The sequence below is a fragment of the Convolutriloba macropyga genome, chromosome 1 (genome assembly GCF_964194025.1).
Source record: "Convolutriloba macropyga chromosome 1, txConMacr16.3, whole genome shotgun sequence".
Lineage (NCBI taxonomy): Eukaryota > Metazoa > Xenacoelomorpha > Acoela > Convolutidae > Convolutriloba > Convolutriloba macropyga.
Window position 1 is genome coordinate 39,116,102 of NC_134468.1, and position 20,855 is coordinate 39,136,956.

Sequence of the window (20,855 nt, forward strand, 5' to 3'; positions counted from 1 at the left end):
TAAAAAAAAATTGAACATAGAAAAGTTTTTAGTAAAAAAATCAGTTTTTAATGGCTCTTTTTTTGGAGTTTGCTGTTTTTGCCTGTTTTTTTTTGTGTTAAAGTAGCCGTAAAATGCTGACCTGTCTCATATGCTTGTAATTGAGAATTGAATGACTGATGTTACCCGACGCCGTCAGTTTTTAGCGAAAAGCCCCAAATGTTATGATTTTGTGATTTTTCAATGATTTTACAATTTTTTCAGTTTTTGTTGTTCTTTTAGTCAACTTGGAACTTATTCTTATCATTGAAAGGTCCCGGTCCCATCTAAATCTTTTTACTTAAAAAACTATATCTACTGATGTTAAGTCGCAACTGATGTTTTGTTCATTGGACAATATGCGTTTTCATTAAAAAAAACTTTTTGAGTGGTGTATTTGTTTTTCTTTTCTCTTCTTTTAGCAGATTCGCGTAATAACAGATCCCAATGATTTTCAATTGTGGTCCAATTTAACTGGCTTATTCTTTCAGTATAATTTTATCGGGTTTTGTGTAAATAAAATTGAAAAAAATGAATAATAATCAGATAAATGCTAATGGTTTCAATGGCTTCTGTAATTTGTGTTTTTGCAATGTTTGTAATTTGTTGATTGTAAATTTTTGAGTTTTTCTGCAGCTTTAGTCCGTTCCTATGGGATAGTCTAAATAAAGACAGCTCCTATTGGTTTCATAATAAAAGTCTCTTTTTAGTAAACTTATCAAGAATTATTTCGTTAAAATCTAATGATTTTTAAGACTTTTGAAATTATTTGTTTTGAAAAATGTTGATTGATTTTTGAAGTTCGCCTCATTATTTATGCTTTTTGTCGACTTGTTACCTTGTCTCAATAAGAAAAATTTCCATCTGCTGTTATTTTGGAAAGAAATAAATTTGTGTAGTTAAGGTTTTATCTGATTGAATTTCGTCTGTATGCAAATATGAAACTTAGTTTCTTATTTGTGATTCGAAATCTATGTGCACTTGTAATTCAGGATATTCGACACAGAAATGGCTTTCATAAACGATCCTGACACAAATCAAGAGTCGCCCTCTAAAAACAAACAGCTACGATATCTTAACAGAAGGGGGGCTGACGTCACATCTCACCCACCATTAAATAGTTCTACGTCACAGTCAGCAGTACCAAAATCAGCTAATGAGAGGAGAGTTAAGAGGTTTGCAGTTTCTGGAACTGCGCACAGGAAAGATCTGTCCTCCTCAATTCTGTACGCAAGACAACTCAATCAAGAAAATGTCAGAGTTGGGATCATGTTTGCCTCCAAGGCCGTAGTCCAGCTAATTGCTAATCCATTCATTGGAGTGCTAACTAATTAGTAAGTCATTTAGTGAGCAAAGAATAATGATTCTACATCTAGTGTTCAATTTATGGCGCAAAACCTGGAAAACATTAATCCAATGATAGAAATTTATGAAAAATTAACATTATTGAGTGAGATCATGCAATAATTGCAAAAAGCTAAAAATGAGTCATAAAGACTGACATGTAAGAGTTCAAACTTTGATTATAGGCGTGAAAATTCAAATAAAGGCGTGACGTAAATTAAAGTTCCATGTTATTAAAAAAAATTTAAATTTTTTCTGCTTCTTATTCCCTTGTTGTCTCTTTTCAGCATTGGCTTCAGCATCCCCATGTTTGGAGGATTTGTCATTCTCATTCTATCAACTGTCAGTAAGTATTTTTTTTTCAAAATTAGGGAAAATATTGTATAGAAACAGCTTTAACTTCACAACTTTAGTTCCCCGTAAGATTCTCGTCTTGACAACTGTGGAAGCAACTCATTTTTATGAACACCTCCGCTCACTTTGTGTTAGAGCAATGGAAAGACAAAAAATTAGTTTTTCATGTAGTGCACAAAAAAAATGTTTTTCAATCAAACTGCTTCAAAAATTGTTTTGAAAGAGGATTTAGCGGCTTCCAATTCCTATGTCCCCGATAAATCAACAGGGCAGTTGATCTGTATATTGTAGAGATGACTGAATATTTTCCATATTTTGTAAAGAAATTTATACGTTGACTGGCAGCAAACTTTGAACTGAACAGACCAGAGACATCGCTCCAATTGACAAAGATTTGCAGATACTGAACAATTTTTTAGAAAATTTTAGTACTTGATAATAAAAAAAAATTGTAATTCAAATTTTCAACTGGAGTAGACTAGATCTCAATCATTTTTGAAGTCAATCGTTGTTTATTTCAATTATTCCAAATATCAGCAACGAATGCAATATTTCAGCTATGAATTTTGTCTTTTACGGTTTTGTGAATACAAAATTTCTGCTTTCTGACTGTTCACAATGTTACCTTCCTGAGTAACATTTGTATAGACAGCATTATTGAATTGTTTCAGTGTTTGCATTTGGAGAGACATACACAATTCTGATGGTGGCCAGGAGTCTGCAGGGCATAGGCTCCTCCTGCTCCTCAGTGGCTGGTATGGGCATGTTAGCCCAACACTTCCCAGATGACGAAGAGAGAGGCAATGCCATGGGAATGGCACTCGGGGGCATCGCCATGGGGGTTCTTAGTAAGCACAGACAGAACTCTTTCTCGGTTTCCATTGTTAGGATGCTTAGAACTGTTCTTCCTCTTCTTACATCTCCATCTTATCTATGTTTAAATAATTTTTAAATCAATGCCCAAAATTGTGCCAACTGTGTTTATTCAAATACATATTAATATACATTTGAATGAAAACAGTTGGCACAATTTTGGCACAATAATTATTGTGTTATGTGCATTTATGTATTAAGTTCCTCAAAAAACAAAAAAGAAATTTGCCTATAAAGTTTCTATAAATCTTCTGGAAAATTTTTTTATGAAAAAAATGCTCTTATGGAAAGAGATGATTTAAGCGTACTTCTCCGATATAGAAAACCTTTTGTGGGATCATTTTAAGTTAGATTATGTCTTTTTTTCTAGCAGATTTACAGCATTTTTCAGTTTTAGCAAAAAAAAACCGTAACCTGAAGTCAATTGATCAGGTGGTAAAATCAAGGTAGCTTGCATATATGAATTTGTTGCAGTTGGACCTCCCTTTGGCGGCTTTATGTACCAGTTTGTGGGTAAACCTGCGCCATTCCTGGTCTTGGCAGCTGTGGCCCTTCTTGACGGAACCCTGCAGCTGATAGTGCTGAGACCAGGCATGCAGAATGAAGCACAGCCTAGAGGGACTCCTCTGAGGACTCTTCTTAGTGATCCCTACATTCTGGTGGCTGCTGGATCCATTACTTTTGCTAATATGGCCATTGCTCTCTTGGAACCTACTCTTCCCATCTGGATGATGGAGAATATGAGCTCAGAGAAATGGCAACTGGGTAAGAAGAGATCAGCTAATGGTTTAAACAAAAAAAAGAAACACGTAAATTCTGATCAGTATAAGAAAACACATTCAAATTACGCAATCAGAAGTGTATTTTAATGTAAATTTTACATGCAAAAATCATTTATGTTTATTCGCCCAAAATCAAAATTTTTGAAAAAAAAATCAAATTAACTCAAATTTTTAATTGACAAAGCCCGCAATCGTGTGTGTGGGTGTTCAATGATTTAATGAGCTGATAAAATCTGCGGTTTTTGATTAATTTCTGAACCAACCTTTCGAAAAACTTAATTGAAAATATTTTTCACGCCTTGTCATCTGCTGTGTCGAAATTTTAAGGTCTATTGTCTGAATATGTAGTTCAAAAGAAAAAGGGCTGCATTATAACTGCTTTGAACCATTAAGTTTGCTAAAAAAAAAGGACATCCAGACATTTTCAAAAAAAAATACAGTAGTAAAACCACTTTGTTTTTGTGAAAAGACGCAATGTTTATACCATCACAGGCGTTATAAATTTGAAATATTTTGCTCAAAATGCAAATAATAAAAAACCCTTATTCATTTTTGCTCTCAAACAAAAATTGTACTAATTACTTTAGTATTACTGGTCTTTTTTGACGCAAACTTCAGTACTACAAATTTTTTCCTGATCGTTTTTTCCTATAACCAACAAATTTCCTGATTTTTTATCTTAAAAAACGGAATAAATTTGTTAAGCTTGTGACGCCGGAGGGCGTTAAAATCTCGCAGACTTCTTTACGAGCCTTACTAATCTCTAAATATGCAATCTATTGAAAATAATGAGGAGATGTAAAATGCATGGTGTCATGATTATTTCTTATTCTTGGGGACTGTTGACAATCCTGGAACCCAATTAAAATTCAACCCTCATGCCCCACTCCACTCCCTCTAGTCCCCCTCCCCACTGAATTAAGTTAACGCGCATAATTACTGTATACGGGCAATTTGAATATGTTTTGAGTACCCTCTTCCCACGCATGTCCACCACCCTCGGTTTTAGCGCCCATCCCCATTTTTGTGCCCCCACTACCCAAAAAAGAACTGTTTTCTGAACTTACACTGGTGACTACAAGAACTAGCCTCTCAATTGCTGTTAGTGAGCAATCGATCCCACAGTAGCCAGTTACGTTTGAGCGTTCAACATATGAACAAAAAGTGATTACAACAGATTAAACTTAAGTCCAGTATTTCATTGGAACTGCAAAATTGGAAAATTGCTCCCCAAGAAGAACTTCTTCCTCAGAAGTACAAGCCCTTTAATGAGAATGTTAAAGTACATTAAAGTTAATAAATGCACAAAACTGACAGAAAAACGGTAGGTATTAAAACAGTTTTATGTCGCAAAAATGAGCAAAGTTGTTATCAACATAATGTTCTTAAAAAAATGAGAGGAGATTATAAATATGTTGATTTACTGATATGATACTGATTCTTCAGAGATTGAATATATTTAAGAGTCAACCTTTCCCCGCTTTTTAATGACTCCCAGTATACTTAAAATTAACCCCATGATTTTTTGATGCCCACAGTTTTGATGTTCTAATCCATCCAAAGCAGTGATTCTTCTGAAAAATTTTTATACTAATAGTGAGAGATGTGTTTTTGATATCAATTGCAGAGAATCATATGCCAATGGGAGGCTGCAATCACTTATAATATCTTTAATATAAATAGAACTCGGGATCTTATAACTCCGAAAAAATCATCAAAAAGAAAAAAAAGAAACTGGATTACCAACGAAGTCAAAAATGCTCTTTCCCAGAAACAACACCGTTGGAAAAAATTTTTGCAGTCCTAGTCACAGGAAGAAAAAATACAACTTACAGAACAACAAAACAAAAACAGTAGTAAGAAACGCCAAAAAAATAAATACTACGAAAAACTTTTTGATAAACGAAATGTTTCCGACGGCAAAAGTTTTTATAAGTATCTGATTTGCCCTAGAAAACAAAACGAAATCAGAAGTTGCAAACACAATTGACTCCGAAACACTCAATAATTCCTTTTTAAATATTGGCCCTTCACTTGCAAAGAAAATCGAGAAACCATATGATGGGAATACCGTTTTAAAACTGGTCCGAATCGACGAAGTGAAGCTCCCAATAAAGCAACTTGTTGGGAAAAAGAGTTCCGATTGTATAGGTTTAACAAACCATCTCCTAAAAACAATTAATCCATGCATTAGTGAATACCTCGCAGATATTTTCAACAAAATCATAGATGAATCCCTTTACCCCAAAAGCTTAAAAGTTTCAAAACTTAGGCCAATTTTCAAAGATGGAGACCCAAGTGAGCCTAACAATTACAGACCAATTCCTTTAGTACCACTTTTTGGCAAAATTTTTGAAAAAATTATTAAACGAAGTGGCAAAATCGAAGGGTTACTCAAGTCTTACCTTAAAGATTGCTCAAGTAATTCGTTCGATAAAAAACAAAATTTTCCATAACTAAAAAAATTAAGTGCGGAGTCCCTCAAAGATCAGTACTAGGACAATTTTTGGCTCTAATATATATATATATATATATATATATATATATATGTATATACGATATCGTAGACATACCAAAGCACACTAATTATCTGTTATACGCAGATGACACGAACATATTTCGAAAATATGAGCAAACTGAACATGCAAATGATACTTCTGCTAGGAACCAACAATTTATCAGACCAAAAAGTTATTTGGAAAGAGGAGGAAGTAGAGAAGAGCAAATGCGTTAAATATTTAGGTGTTACAATTGACAGAAAGCTCACATTCGAATAGCACATAGACTGTATTCAATTGAAATGTAACCAATTGAAATGTAACCAATTCTTAAACTTTATCAAAAGTATTCAGAAGAGAACATCTTAGTGAATCTATTAACAAGTTTATAACTGATAAGGAAATTGACAGATCACTCGACACTGAACGGAGAATCAAAACGATACCTCTCGTCAAAGAATTAACACGCAAGGGGCGAAAGATAATCTCATTTCCATTGAGAATACTCTACAATAGCTTATCCACTCTTGACTTTGATATAATAAATGTTTAAAGAACTGCGAAAAAAAAGAATTTTGAAAAAACTGCTACACTGCCTTATGGAACATTACATAATCGATTCCGATTTTTTTGAATACTTGAGTTGGTACTATGCTCGATAAGCAAGAAAATGCTTTTTAAAAAATTTTTTAATTAATCTTAATTTTCAATTAGATTGTTGGTTCGTAGAAGTGGTTTATTAAACCCTTTTTCCTGCTCCTCTGGAATGGTCTCAGTATAAGTAACTAAATGAATTTCCTACATGTAATCTAATTTTGGATAGCTCAGAAACGGTGCGGCAACAGACAAATTGCCTCCTATTATTCATTTATTACGACGCTTTCTACTCTCTTTTGTTTAATTATTCGAAGCTTGAATATTAGGTACATATTATTTGGTAAAAATTTATTATTATTATTATTATTAATATTATTATTATTATTAATTTTTGTTGGAAAAAAGTCTGATTTGTGCTTTTCTTTGCTGTGATGGCAATTGTTTACCTTTAAGATCGCAACGAGCAACTTTTTTAGGATAACAACTTTAAGGATCATGACAATTGTGTACTCACAACGCTGATGTAGCGACTGAGCTTATTATTTGAACAACCAAATTGAATAGCGCTTCAGAGCAGTGAAGTTAGCATAGCATGACAAGCGAAATTTAATGCTACATTCTATGGAAGCCATACGGATTTATTCACTTTGTTCAACATTTTTATTCAGTAACTATTATTAAAACGCAATAATAATAAATTAAGCTAAAGTGAAACACAAATTCGATGAATTTTGAAATTTTCATACCAATTCTAAGAATGTGGGGCACGGTATAAAATATTCCGAATCCCAAACTCAGTATATTCAGAAAATCTTACGACACAGTGATCTACAACCAATCGGAAGTGCAATTTTGACATGTACGGCAGTATAAATAGAATTTGCAAAAATTCCAAAGATCAGTTGAAATTTGAATTTTGTCCTATTAGATTGACATACAGTGCGTATTGAAGCACGCTACTTGAGCAGTATATTGATTGTTACTGTGCCTTGTTACTGTAGATCAACTCATGTGAGTGTACTGCTTAACTTTACTCTGACTTATTGAAAAAAGAAATGACTTTGAAGTTCTCAATTTTTCACATTGCGGAATGAAGTTCTAAAAAGAGTTTTAGAGCAGATAGACTAATCGTTCTTGTTTAATTCATTCACCAGTTGCCTAGGCTGCTTCCGGTTTCTTGATTGGTAAAAAATTTTGCATTTTGCCCAAGTATTAAGATTGGGTATAAAATATAAAAGCTGGGCCCATCAATATAGATCGAGTAGCATTCATTGTTCTTATACCAAACAATGGACATACCCAGCGTGCATAAGCACAAATTGATTTGTTCCTAGCATTTGCAGTTTACGAGATTATTTCAAAAAATTTATAATTTTACGACTAAATGGTTATTTGAAATTTTGATTTATTTGGTTAATTCAAGCGAAGTAAATTTTTATTCAGCCAAGCTGATTGATTAGTTATCAGGACTAAATGAGCAAAAAGTAATGCAACGGTAAGCTACAGTATAGCGGATAATACAGTTCGCAAATTTAACTGCAAAAACACAATATCCGGACAGATTTGAAACCGCGAAACGAACTGGGCGGTGTAAAGTTTTCGTTGACTTTGATAGGAGAGCAGCCGTCACAACTGGGGTTGGTTTTATATTTTAGAAATCGAGCAGACGAATCGAAAGAATGCTTTACTGTTTTTATAACGCAACAAAAGGCGACATAAATTAACCATATGGAGAGCAGCTGACGTATAATTATGCTGACCCGGGCCCAGCACCCAGAATATATCAGTACTGAACCGGCCGAAATCAAGGAATTTTTATAGAAATTTGTACAACTGTACGCTTGTCAATTCTCTAATCTTATAAAAAATACTGACATGAAATATAAAAAGTTTTGACATTACTATAAATATAACATTTTTACGTCGACATAAATAGTTACATTCATAGTACTGTCAAAATCTATTTAAAAACTTTATACCCAATCAAAGTGACCGGATAAATTGGGAGTCAAATGTTTCATCCTATCTCAATTGAACTTTGGAAGTTGAATAGGCTTTTTGCCGTCAAAGAAAATTAAAGTGAGTAAAAGATTGAAATGAGAACATTTTTGTAATTGTGCGCCATTGGTATCCCGGATTGTGGTCCCAGACCAAAAGATGCATGTTTAACGAGACTGTCGTAGACGGAAGAGGTCTGTCCATGGCCGACTATTTAAGATCGAAATTGCCAATTAAAAAAGCTTCTTTTATTCATAAGTTTTTGCTTGTTTTTTATGTGCGTATTTTCTTTTTGTTACCTTTTCATGAGGTCATGTCTGAAATTTCGAGCATTTCAATTCAATTCCGAGCGCTCCAAAATTAATGTTTTTTTTGTGCGTTCATGTTCAGACTTTGGTTCGGGATCTCAATCTGGGATGCCTCAGTGGAACATGAGACTTGATATGAATCTATCACAATCGAAAGTGACATAAGTTTACCTTCATAGTCTTTGAAAATTGTGTCAGCTGGAATTAAATTGGCTAATTTTTACGTATTCACTTACGCACCTGAAAAGAGGAAAAGATTACTCAAACTTTGTCACCCATTTTATGTTATTAAAGAGCGTATTTTACCATAATTAAAATTTCGTGTTAGAGTGCTATAGTTTGTTTCAATGGCCTGTGGCAGTAATCACCTTTAATACTTTGAATAATTACTGTTGAATAGACTTTCTAGTTTAACGATATACCAGGAATCACAATCAGTGTTTTTTCTGCGCCACAGGTGCTGCATTCCTGCCAGCTAGTGTGTCGTACTTAATTAGTACCAATCTAGTGGCTCACTGGAACAAATCGTTCGGCAGGTAGATATCGCTAGAAAACTCACACGACACAACGACACTACACACATCATTCATGCTTGAATCATTATTTGAATACTAGAGCTGAGTTTGCGTTCGAAATGTAGTTGAAAAAAGTAGCTAACTCTGTGTTAGTTTGCATTTAGATAGTTTAAACCACTTTTTCTGTCTAGATCATATTCACTTTGTTAAGGCTACAGATATAGTTGCCTTAAACTTTGTCGTGGTGAAATGCAAATTTAAATATCTCATGACATTCAAGCTATGTTTTGAACCTCTTTCTCTTTCTGATTTCTCATCCTCTGTCTCTGCATGAAATGAGTGACTTAAATCACGGTTAGAAACACTCCTCAAAACAAGATATCTTCTCTATTAACACCATTTTCACCCCTCCCGCTTTACATCCGCCAGTGGTGCTTGAAGGTTGCTGATGGTATGCCATCACTAGGGGGTTGTCAATACCGGCAAGTAACTATGTCAATCCTCCCCTTTACCCTTAACAACTCCAGTGAACCCAACAACTAATATAGAAACAATATCACTGATTTCTTTTAACGGCTTTCAGTGATAGTGATCGATTGACGTCAACAATTCTGTCTAGACCCATGCCACGACCGAAAATTTTGTCCAGATCTAACTGGACCCCAGTCCGCGACTTATGGTGGCCTGATCTGAGTGGTGTTGTATAGCGCATCTTACCCTGGGTAGTAATAAGTTTTTGTTTCTGGTTTATGAAGAGCAAGAATGTGCTTCAGGGGCAGTTTGGCTGGCACCCTCGTGCTCTTACTTGGTGGCCACCTACGTGTGGGGCTATGCTGGCACCAAATTTGGGAGGTAGATATAGTCTATCATCTTTTTCTCTGCATGTGTTCCCGTCTGTATACCTGTGTGCATGTTTCCCCCTTTTCAGTCGTTATCAATTATTATGCGACTGGTAAATTTATACATGTCTCAGATGTAACAAAGTGCACTGACTTAAGATCTTGTTTTTTTGTTTTTTTTTTGTTTTTTTTAAAAGCGCACTGCACATTTTGGTGCAGGATGATTTCAAAATGTACAATAGCTTTTGATATAGAATAATTGTAATTAAAATCTGTTTTTTTGGAAATTGTTAGACGACCTTGATTGCATGTTTCAGGTGGATCTCAGCTCTAGTGGGAATGGTGGTTGTAGGAGTCTGCATGTTCCTGGTGAGTAAACTTTTCATACCTTTCTCAATAATCTGTTTTGTCCTCCCGCGAGTTCCGTGTATAGCCAACAATTGAAAATTCTCATTTACAGGGTAAACCACTTTTCCCTTTTCCGACACAAGTTTTTTTTGCAATCCTGACAAACTGTGTGGTTTCAATTTACGTACCAATTTGATATGTGTTCAAATACAACGCATCTTTTACTTTTCTAACTCGGGCTAACAATCGAGCAAGATTACTCAAAAAATGACTCCCGTAGATTATTATTATATCGCAAATATTATTATAATGACACTTAAAAGTACTCAAATGGCGCCAACAATGATTAGTAATTAAAGAAATTTAGCAAAACTTGGGTTTCACTCTGCTCTTTTGTATCATGCTCTAATGATAGACTAATGAAGAGATCCAGTTTTTAGAGGGCTACATGGGGGGTCCATGGGGTCCACTTCAGAACCGAAATTAAAGAATAATCTGTAATAAAAGTTTAACTGTTTTGCAATATATATATTGAATGAAACCAGATGGGTCCAATTTATTATTTTTCCGACTAACCTTAGTAGGGGAGGCATTATATGCTTAACTGAGTTTTTTTGTTCATTCAGTTTCGGCCGACCAATATACTCATCGAGGAGAGCTTAGAGTAGTACCATTAGAAAGCCTGTCCGGCGTAGAATATTTAACTTGATTGATTTTTGTTGTTTTTGTTCACAAGTTCCGTATGTTTGCTCAATCATTTTTTGTCAGTTTGCAATTTTTTTTATTTTTAACGATGGTTTTATTGGTTTCCATTGTAGAGATTGTCCGAAGAGTTTTTCTGAACTGTTTCATCCAAATAGTTCAAAGTTCAACATTTGCATCAGTAGTGGCACTAAATATGGTTCTTTAGCCCAATTTTCTTAAAATTTCTAGAATTACAAACCTAAAACCTGCTAACGCAATCTTCTCAAACTCCGAATAGCGCTATTTTTACTTCCATTTCTTATGAGTGTTTTCTGGAGTCCCATTTTTGGTGTATTTGTTAATTTAACTCAAGAATAATTCAAAATTTCAAAAATTTTAATCTTTATTCTTTCTGATATTGGGTCTTCTCAATTAAGCAACTTCGATAACATTTTGACGAATTGCGTGCTTCTAACAATTGAGCGATTGCAAAGCTGAGTTTGGTCTAAGCGTTGATTTTTATTATCCAGAGAGTATTTGGGTTGTATTCGGGCTGCTGTTTTTTTAAAATGTTTTCGTCCTTTATGTTGTATACAGACTGGAATTATTTCAAATTAGAGGTCAATCATTGGCAGATCCCTTTTTATGCAATTAGGACTCAATGAAATATTATTTTAAATTTTCAGTAAAAACTAATATTGTTTAGGGTTCAATACTGTGTCTGCGTAATAATGTTTTGATTTCACCTTAATTTGTTGTTATTTTGTAGTCCTATGGCTTAGTCCGCATATTAGCAGGTCCAAATAGTATCCTAGGGAGCTAAAGACATATGATTGTTGTTGCTTTTAGAGGAGTTTATTTAAAAAAAATACGATCGATTATTGCAGCTTTGCTAAATTTTATTCATTTCATTTCTGTCAACTCAGTCACCGCAAAGGCAGATTGCCTTCCCTTTTTTTATGAAAACAACTTAATCTTCAATTCAGTTTTATGTTTGGACTATTGATTTTTCGCATTTGATACTAACAACTATCATTAATTGTTTATGTTTTTTTGGACATTTGTCCATTTTTGAGGACTTTTTATTGTCCTGTCTATTGGCGTCTCAAAAGAAGTTCAATTGAACATATCTATGGGTTTGACACTACGAGCTTGGGCATTTAATTTTTGATTTTATTACATTTGAACAAAAATGAGTTTCCGTTTTGGTCTTTTGTCACATTATCACATTATTGGCAGTTTCCCTGGCATGGAATAAAGGACCAATTTTTTTATTTCTGACTATACTTGTGCTATTTTTGTTTTCGCTTCAAAAAATTGTGTCCCAGATTCAGAATTTTTCTGGATTTTGTCCAATTCAAATACATAGTTGTTCTAAATCTCACCACTGTTTTTTAATATATTAATTTTAATAACAAATTATGTATTGAACTTCGCTCGAGTTTCATTTGAGTTTCAATTTGGTCATTTTGTTGCCTAATCTCATCATTGAAAGTTCCCATCATCCTTCCAGTGAAACAAAAGCAAATGGTTTTATGACTTCGATAATACGACGTTTCATAATTTTTTTTATTTCTAATAGTTTTTCCATTTCGAGATTCTTTTTGATGTCTTGTCTTGTTCTTGCTTTAATGACCCGTCACATATCACATAACTAGCGTTTAAAGAACATAAAGAACAATTAAATATATATATATATATATATATATATATATATATTTATATATATATATATATATATATATATATATATATATATATATATTGTTTCACGGAACACAGCACGCTTCTAATGGCTTCAATGGCTTCCGTGAAACATTATATATATATATATATATATATATATATATATATATATTCTTTCACGGAACACAGTACGCTTCTAATGGCTTCAACACTGTTTTCTCGCACAAATCTAAAATTCTTGATTTTAGCTTGTAGTTATTGTTCTTTGCACAGAAGTATGGCATGCTATGTAGAATGACATTTGTCAATGTCTCCCTCTGGAGGTGCAAATGAACTATCTAATGCTTTCAGTGGATAGTTAATGTTTTTTTCTGCTTAAAAATTAATAATGTAAACGTGCTTTTTATCTTGTTTTTTGTCTCTAAATGTCACCTAGCCTCATTAAGGACAGATCATAAATCTTTTGTACTGAACTACAAATTAAATTGTTTGTTTTTTTCAATGCAGTTTTGATTTCGTTGATATTGACTGTTGTTTTTGAAATTATAGAAAATATGTTTTGGTTGTAATTAACTTTGTTGTTGTTAATTCATTTTTGCTGTTTGTCTTGCCTCATAGTTCTGTTAATGGCAGATCTTTTGAGCCATCTAATGCTGAACTAATTAAGACGTTAAGTGATTAGAATTTAAAGAATTGTTTTATTCATACAAAGATTATTTTGAATCAAAATTATAAATTGAAGTATTTTGAAAGTTTTCTATCTCTTCCTCATTTGAGAGACATTTTAGTTAAAATTTTGGATGAGCAAGGTCAAAGTATTATACGCGAACACACAATACCAAGCTTCTTTGTTCCGCTCAACAGCTGTGAGATTAAAGTGGCATCGTCATGTCTTTTCCTATTAACTATGAAGATATTGTTATTAACTGCAGTTACATTTTCTAAAATCATATGAACTGGCTAAAACTGGGATGCAAAGATTCAGAATATCCATAAAAGTTCCAATGTTCTGCCCAAAGAATCCCAAAATCGGGTTTTGCATTGATCAGAATGTTTTCAGGACGGCAATTTTTACCATACTTTCTTCTCTGAACTGTGCAATAAATGATTTTATTATAGTTTTTGACAACTTTTTGGCAAAGAAACTCAGGAATAGTCTTTTTATCGCCTCGTGATTTGACGATATATCGGCGTACTGTGTATTATCCACTTTTTGGTCGAGCAAAAAATCCAGTGTGACCTTTTGAACTATGCAGAAGTCCGGCATAACTTTTTAGGTTGAGCAAAAGTTTATCGTGATTATCGAAATTCGAGTCGAGCAAAGATTTAAACTGAGACATGCAATAGTCCTTTGATGGCAATTTTAGGTCAAGCATGATCTGTTCATGCCATTTGTTGAGAGGTGTGACTGGACTCATTATTGATTGCATACAAGGCATGGGATGTGAGGTCTTGCAGAATGTCTAACGTATTTCAGGTTCCTCTTCCCCATGGGGCTGGTACCCTGGTAGTGCCCATGATGGGACTGGGATTTGCAATAGGTAATCTTCACTCTCTTCTCTCTTCAGACTAACTAAAACCCTATTGTTTCATTTCAGTACCCGTTTGCCACGTCCATGAATGGACTAGTCATTCCCGGATTCGGTCTGGGATTCGCCATCGGTAATGTGCAAATGTTAAATAGTAATGATGTAGAAGCTGAATTTAGGATAGATTTAGTTGTAGTCTTCATTATCATTGAGTGCATTGAAAAACAGTGGGATCCCTGTGGACTGTTCTCTAAGTTTGTTGAACCCTGAAAATATTTGCATTTGATGATACCCAAAATACTCTTTTCATAGAATAACTTGCTTTATAAGGTCCAGAAAACTTACATATTTGGAAATTTTTTGCGCCTATTGGAAAAGAGTTTTGTCGTCCGTTATTCTACAAAAGCAAAATAGAACTTAGCTATTCTAAAATCAGAAAGACCAATGGGAATGAAACTTGATAACCTTGATAAGAAACAGTAAAATTGGGTGGCAATATCAAGATCTTGGCGTGCTAATTGGTATGAAAACTTCATATTGAAAGATATTTGCATGCGTACCTTGAAATAAAGAACCGAAAGAAGCAATTAAAATTGATAAAATGCCATCCGAACCCCGGCCTCTGCTTAAGATCCCCGTTTTTTTCACAAAAAAAGTAAGCAATTAGCTTATTTTGTGCTTCCATATCGTTAAAACTATATTTTCAAATTCTTGATAAGACATCACAAATTTTGTGAATTGAATTCAAAACCTTACAAATCTTTGCAAAGCTTATCAATTTTCACTTTGTGGGAAACCAACCTAAAAAGCGTAAGGTTTTAATTATCAAACTGTATTTGAAAATGTACGTCTAAATGAGATCCACACAGAATTTTTCCTGAAAACAAAAGAAAATTAAAATTCTGTCAATATCCTTTTTTCAACTTTCTGAAATTGAGAATTTTTTCTGCAATATTGCCTTTTTTGTCAGTAAAATATAGAAAACGCAGTTCGCTGTAGGAATAAATTGCAACTGAAGAATTATATACTTTCTGTTGTAAGGTGCTTTTTTCCGAATTTAAAAACTAGAAATGTACCAGTTTTTCAAAATTTAATATAAAGTTTGCATTGCAGTAAACTTATAGAAACCTTTACACAAACAAAACAAGGAGGCACTGTAATGTGCGTTCGCATTTAATGTTCCGACCCCGGTCATCTAAAATTTTCACTTAATTGTCTACCAAATGAGGAAGAGATAAAAAAAATAACAAATCGTTCAACAAACCACTACATGAATAAAACAATCTATTTTAGAGGGCCTATGAGACCTGTCGTCAATATGACTACCAGGATAGACGGCGATAGAAAAGAAAAAAATACAAATAATTATTACGGCCAAAATTTGTTGTCCATTTTTTAAAACAATTAATAACCAAATCAAAATAGCTTTATATAAAACATATACTAAAAAATGCACCTGTACTAAATTCAAAAAAATATAGGACTTTTTGCCAATGCGACTTGGTAACGAGCCGCCAAAAAAGAGCAAAAGGGCAAAGTTTAAAAAAAAACGTTGCTTTTTTTGAAAAGAATTCATGTCAAATTGATTCACATTAATGAACATTATGCATCAACTGCACTCATTGCGAGACTATATTGTACCTCCAATGAAAATTCTTCTCCAATACTTGAACGAAAACGGTGTCCCAGCCAATTAATTATTCAGCGGCTCACTAAAAATTTAAGTGATTTTAGATTGCGTTTTTAAAAAGGCATCAGGGCCGCCAGTTTTTGTTATACTGCGAATGGAAAACAAAAACCTAAAAAAATGAGGCATGCAAAAGTCACGATTTTTTTTTGAAAACTCGTAAAACCAAGAAAACAGACCATTTGAAGACAATGAAACCGTTATAAAGATTAAATTGCAGATCAATAGATAAAAGTTGTGGCTTGTTTGTAGAGATACCAAGCTACAAAGAAAAAGAAATAAGAATGGCAAAGCTCAAAAAACCATTGTATTTAAAAAAAACAATTGTTTTAAAAGTTCATAAAAATAATTTCCACAGAAATAATTGACAGTTTATCTTGCAACTTCTTTAAAAACCAACTGCTCCTGTTATTAGTGAAACTGGATTAAAAAACAACAATAAATACAAGCAAACTAAAAAAAATCTTAAACAATACGAAACCACAGTGTTAAAGCCATAAAAATTACAGGACATTAACCGCGAGATAGATAAATCTTCACTTTGCGTCTCCCTTGATCATCATAAAGTCTGTTTTGTATAGAGACTATCTCAAAAACGACAACAAAAAGGACCACAAACAGTAAAAAGTTTCCGAGACTCACAACCTTCCTCTCAAACAAATTGTCTAAGACCTAAAGACAGCAGTCAAAGTATTTGACCAAAAAAGAAATGAAGTTTTGGTTCACCAAAAATTTTAAAAAGTCTCCCATTAATGAGACCAGTTCAGATAAATGATACAAAATTGTTAAAAACGGAAAAGTGACGAAAACCAGAACAAAGAAGTTGATGAATACTTTTTACTTTTTGAATAAATTTATTTGAAAGTGAATGGAGACATTAGTTATATACTGAAAGGAGTTGTTAATTTCATTTATCTGATATATGACAAAATTAAAAAAAAACTTTTCCATTTTCTGCAGGAGAACGATGTCGCAGTCCTTAAAACCCTAAATTTCACTTACATTTAATATGTTCAGTTTGGTGTTTTAACAGCTATTTCAGTTGGATTTTTCGGCAATATGAAAAGTTATCAAAGAAACAAAAAACGAACAGCAAAAATGGACACTAATGCACAAAAACGACAAAATTTCGTACAAAAACTTGTACCACCAAAACCAAGGAGCCGTTATAATAAAAAAACAGCTGCAAAAAATGGTTTGTATCTCATTTGAGAGAAAATTTGACCTGTATTTATTGAGAGTTAGCTCAAATTGACAGAATTAAGATAAAAAATGGAAATATCAAAAAACCACTGAAACTTTTTTCAAAACATTGCATAGGTTCAATACAATCAATTTATTTCTTTGATTAGTTAGACTTAGTGCTCAGACTGCAAAAGAATAACAATTAAAGGCAAAACACAAGAACTCAGTCGAAGTTCGCTAAAACTATCCCTCAAAGCCATAAAAACCATTTGATTTTCTCTGCAAACAATTTAGTTCTCCATTCAACCTCATTTTCAAGTTAATGGGAGTTCTCATTATTTGAGCCTTGAATTGAAAATTTTGTCAGTGATTAACATAAAAAAAACAGAGTAACTTCTGATTGTAAAAACCCATGTTGAGATCAAACCTATCCCTGATTTTGCCCCCGCCAAAGAAACCACCCAGTTGTTCCAGATGTTTGCTAATGAGATCAATTGTTAAGTAAAATGTTTGAAAATTCAGTAAAAACAATGATGCATTTAGTATAAATAGTGACTTATATTTGCAAAAATTGTTAAAATTTTTATTTATGAAAAATTCTATAAGGCGCCTAATTTCGACTGGTTCTCTTTTGAAATTTACGGAGATTGCGTCAGGGGTTTCTAGGTCTCTACTTACGGCAAATTTAAACAAAATGGACCAAAAAAGCATATTTTGCCCATTTTTGATGAAAAAACTATAAATCTCTAACGGTTACAAAAACACTCTAATGTTAAAAATTTTAACATATTTTGAATTATTATAGCAAAATTCAGCCAACATTTAGTAAAAATTACGGAAAATGTGAACAAAAACTGTCGAATATTCACAAAACTTTAAACCTTGATAACTCCCTGTAAAAAACGAAATTCGAACAAATATTTTTAATTCCATATTCTAGGATGCACGTGCTTTCTATTGATACCACTCACACTTCCTGCCTCCCCAATCAAAAGGGGGTCGGAACAATAAATCAGTGTGTTCTCGATGCATCATCAAATAAAAGAAAAGCCATTTCTCATGCCAAATGCCCAAAAAGTTTTTGAAAACAAAAATCTTGCATGCAAACTTTGAAAGAGAAATCAAAAAATTTTTTAAAAAATCAATTGCTGTTAGTAGAACTGTCTGTTCGTTATTTCCAAGGCACAAGACTTCCGCTACAATGCATTAATTTTAATATAGTTTGGTCATGACACTAGCCTAACTTCTAATTGTTCACTGGCGTTGATCCATGTCTGCTCAGAACTATTTTCAGAGTTTGAGAGCTGCAAATACTACTACAGTTTAAGGTTTGCTTGTATTTATAGATTTATCAATTTTTTCATCAGTAATTTTGATTTGCTTAACTAAAACGCTGGCTTTAAAATTTTCTGTGATTCTTCTTATCTGTTTTTGGATTCAGGTGCTATCATCACAAGACTTCGTAGCTCATTAATTTAAAATGACTTTGATGATGACTAAAAATGAATGCCAGATAAATCTAATGAGGCCAAGTTACTACTTCTTTGTTCCGACCCCCACTTCAGTTGGGAGGGAGGAACTATATACTCAAATGGGTTTTGTTTGTTCAGTCAATTTTGGCCGATTGATATATTCTTCGTAGAGATTTGTGGGTGGTATCATTAGAAAGCACGTACATCCTAAGATATGGAATAAAAACTTTTCGAATTTCGTTTTTACCTGCAGTTATCGACATTTTCCGTAGATTTTGCTGAAATTTGGTTGAATTTGGCTATTATGATTTAAATTAAGTTAAAACGTGAAGAGGCATTGTGCTATTGTTACCGTAAGAGAATGAGGAGCGTTGCTGAATTATTTGATTGGAGATTTTTTGGCTAAAAATTTTGATAACGTTTTCAAAATTGAGACATTTTTAAATCAAAAATAGCAAAAAAAATATGCTTTTTTTGTTCACTTTGTTTAATTTTTCACTTTGTTTAAGTTTGCCAAAATTGGAGACCTAGAAACCATCATCTTAAACCTGACACAATCCCCTTAAACTTCAAAAAAGCTAGTTGAGTTCCGGCGACCTATAAAGGTCTTCTTTGAAATAATTCACTTAACATTTGGTCTAACTCGCAAACATTTGAAACACTTGAGTGCTTTATTGGACGCGCTCCAAAATCAGGAATAGGTTTAATATCATCATGGAATCTTACAAGCAGAAATTTTTTAATCTCTTTTTCGTGCTGCCTTTTTCAAAAATATTTTTAATTTTTGTCATTCTTTTTGCAGAATGATTACTATTTCAAACCAATGAAAGATCCAGATGGATATTTGAGGAGGTATAGGTGAACCTCTACAATGCATTCGGTTATCAATGTCTCTAATGACATTCAATAAATTTGTTTTAAGAAAATTCTAGTGCTTATAGAATTTTTCAGATTTTATCTTATTTCTGTCAACTTTAAGCTAACTCTCAAAGAATTTAGGTCCAATTTTCGTTCATATAAGTTACAAACAATTTTTGGGGCGGTTTTTTTTTCAAAAAAGTAGGCTCTTTTGTTTTGGTACTACGAGTTTTCATAAGAAATGGTGCCATTTTTGTGCATAATTGTCCATTTTTGCTGATTGTTTTTGTATCTTTGGCAATCTGTCACATTACTGAAAAATCTAACTGAAAAAAGCGTTGCAAAATTTGTAAATAAACATATGGTTAAACACATAGATTATGGTTTTAAGGGCTGCGACACCGTTTCCTTGCAGAATTTGTTATAGTTTTTATTATTTTGCCCCATTTCTTTTTTTTGTAATTGTTTCGTATGCTTAAAAATGGGTAACAAAAAGTCACAATAACTAACTAAATGTCACAATAGCTAATATACAATTGAATCTAACAACTGATATCAGTATATAGCCGAGGGTTTTATTGACTTTCAATCTAATTCTTTTCAGAAAAAGCAAAAGTATTTTTCAACTTATCCCTTTTTGTTCTGCTTTCGTCTCTTTTTGTTGTTTCTTTGTTTCGTCTTTTTTTCCTTCCTTTTTTTACAGTTTTGTATCTTTTTCGTAACTTAGGGTCATTATCGAGAAATTTCGTCATTTTTGTTGTTGAACCAAACAAGAAAGTTTCCGTTGGTTAAACGTTTCTTTAGGGATTAGAAAATTTGTTTCAGAAATGTTTCGTGAGATTTAGATACTTTTTAATTTTTGCTGTTCTTTTTATTTTCAGTCTATGTCTATGTCGATGTTCGAAGGAGACGCAAGTGAAGATTTTATTCTCCCTCGGTTAATGTTAACAAATATATCATAGTCTTTTGACTTAGTCTCGCTAATAGCAGCCGCAATCAGCTCGCGAAGAAGTTGCAAAATAAACTGTCTACTTTTTTAGTTGAAAGTTTATGTTGGCCTCGAATTCTGAAAATATGTTTTTGAAAAAAGACGGATTTCTGAAAATATTTTCAGAAAGGGTGGATATCTGAAATTTTTCTACTCTTATTTTCGTTAAGTTTTAGCTAAGTAGCTTTATAGACAGGTCACATCCTTATCATTTGCACTGAAATTTCCTCTTTGTTTTCGTCATATGGTTTTTTTTTCTTGGTACAACGAGTTTTCATAAAGTATTTATTAA

General features: G+C 33.1%; 1 protein-coding gene across 8 annotated transcripts in view; it reads left to right on the forward strand.

Moving 5' to 3' along the window:
* Window positions 1-20,855, forward strand: part of LOC142338681 (synaptic vesicular amine transporter-like) — a 69,542-nt gene that overhangs the window by 45,732 nt on the left and 2,955 nt on the right. For 6 of the 8 annotated variants that reach the window (XM_075388600.1, XM_075388548.1, XM_075388584.1 and 3 more), the window contains 7 exons: window positions 1,011-1,352; window positions 1,650-1,708; window positions 2,388-2,564; window positions 3,064-3,354; window positions 9,230-9,308; window positions 10,444-10,495; window positions 14,443-14,506. In XM_075388600.1, the coding sequence (XP_075244715.1) occupies window positions 1,011-1,352; window positions 1,650-1,708; window positions 2,388-2,564; window positions 3,064-3,354; window positions 9,230-9,308; window positions 10,444-10,495; window positions 14,443-14,506 (1,064 nt within the window). Of the gene's footprint in view, window positions 1-1,010; window positions 1,353-1,649; window positions 1,709-2,387; window positions 2,565-3,063; window positions 3,355-9,229; window positions 9,309-10,060; window positions 10,140-10,443; window positions 10,496-14,321; window positions 14,386-14,442; window positions 14,507-20,855 lie in introns of all 8 variants that reach the window. The other 2 variants (XM_075388571.1, XM_075388577.1) reach the window with 2 other exon arrangements.